This window comes from Parus major, unplaced genomic scaffold, assembly GCF_001522545.3.
Source record: "Parus major isolate Abel unplaced genomic scaffold, Parus_major1.1 Scaffold1488, whole genome shotgun sequence".
Classification (NCBI taxonomy): domain Eukaryota; kingdom Metazoa; phylum Chordata; class Aves; order Passeriformes; family Paridae; genus Parus; species Parus major.
In genome coordinates, this window is record NW_015380333.1 from 1 (window position 1) to 1,295 (window position 1,295).

The 1,295-nt window shown below is 72.1% G+C and overlaps 1 protein-coding gene across 1 annotated transcript; it reads right to left on the bottom strand.

Annotated features, from left to right (window-relative positions):
* Nucleotides 1-753: 753 nt before the first annotated feature.
* On the bottom strand, nt 754-1,274 carry LOC107199628 (lysine-specific demethylase 5C-like). Its single transcript, XM_015616942.3, has 2 exons — nt 1,016-1,274; nt 754-932 (listed from the first exon to the last, which is right to left on the bottom strand). Exons 1-2 carry the CDS (start codon nt 1,272-1,274, stop codon nt 781-783), a joined length of 411 nt encoding a protein of 136 aa, XP_015472428.1. The 3' UTR covers nt 754-780.
* Between the last annotated feature and the right edge of the window lie 21 nt (nt 1,275-1,295).

Here is a 1,295-nt window from a genome sequence, read left to right on the forward strand (position 1 = left end):
GGGGACACTCTGGGGACACTGTGGGGACACCATGGGGACACTCTGGGGACACTCTGGGGACACCCTGGGGACACCATGGGGACACCCTGGGGACACCATGGGGACACCCTGGGGACACTCTGGGGACACTGTGGGGACAGTGAGGGGACACTCTGGGGACACCGTGGGGACACCCCGGGGACACTGTGGGGACACCCCAGGGACACCCCGGGGACACCCTGGGGACACTCTGGGGACCCTGTGGGGATACCCTGGGGACACCCTGGGAACACCCCGGGGACACCATGGGGACACCCTGCGGGGACAGCGAGGGGACACCCTGGGGACACCCTGGGGACCCTGTGGGGATACCCTGGGAACACCCCGGGGACACCCCGGGGACACTCTGGGGACACCCCGGGGACACCCCAGGGACACCCCAGGGACACCCCAGGGACACCCCGGGGACACCCCGGGGACACCCCAGGCACACCCCAGGGACACCCCAGGGACACCCCAGGCACACCCCGGGGACACTCTGGGGACACTCTGGGGACACCCCAGGGACACCCCGGGGACACCCCAGGGACACCCCAGGGACACCCCGGGGACACCCCAGGGACACCCCAGGGACACCCCGGGGACACCCCAGGGACACCCCGGGGACACCCCAGGGACACCCCGGGGACACCCCAGGGACACCCCGGGGACACACTGGGGACACCCCAGGGACACCCCGGGGACACCCCGGGGACACCCCGGGGACACCCCAGGGACACCCCGGGGACACCCCAGGGACACTCACCCGGTCTCCTGGGAGCTGATGAGCCCCAGGGCCTCGGACACGCAGCGCTCGGCCTGGCCCAGGCAGCCCTTGAGGCGGTGCAGCAGCTCGTTCTCGGGGAACTTGCGCTCCCGCGCCTCCGACTCCAGCGCCCGCAGCTCCTCCAGCGCTGGCCGGGCACAGCCGGGGGGTCAGGGCCGGGCTCCGACCCCCGGTGACCCCCCCAGAGCCCCCCCCGGGACCCCCACTCACTGCGCTTGCGGCCGTCCTCCACCTCCAGGGCGACGCGCACCTTGTTGGCCCAGGTGTCGAAGGACTCCGCGCGCACCTTGAGCTTGTGCAGCATGGCCGGGAGCTCGTCCAGGGTGTAACGGTACCTGGGGGCGGCGGGGGTCACTGCCAGCCCCCCCAGGGACACACAGCACCCCAAAACCAGCCCGGGGGCCAACGGGGGGATCCTGGGGTGCTGGGAGGCAGTGAGACCCCCCCCCAAACCATCAGAGGTGATCATGTCACCCCAAATCCCTCTGCC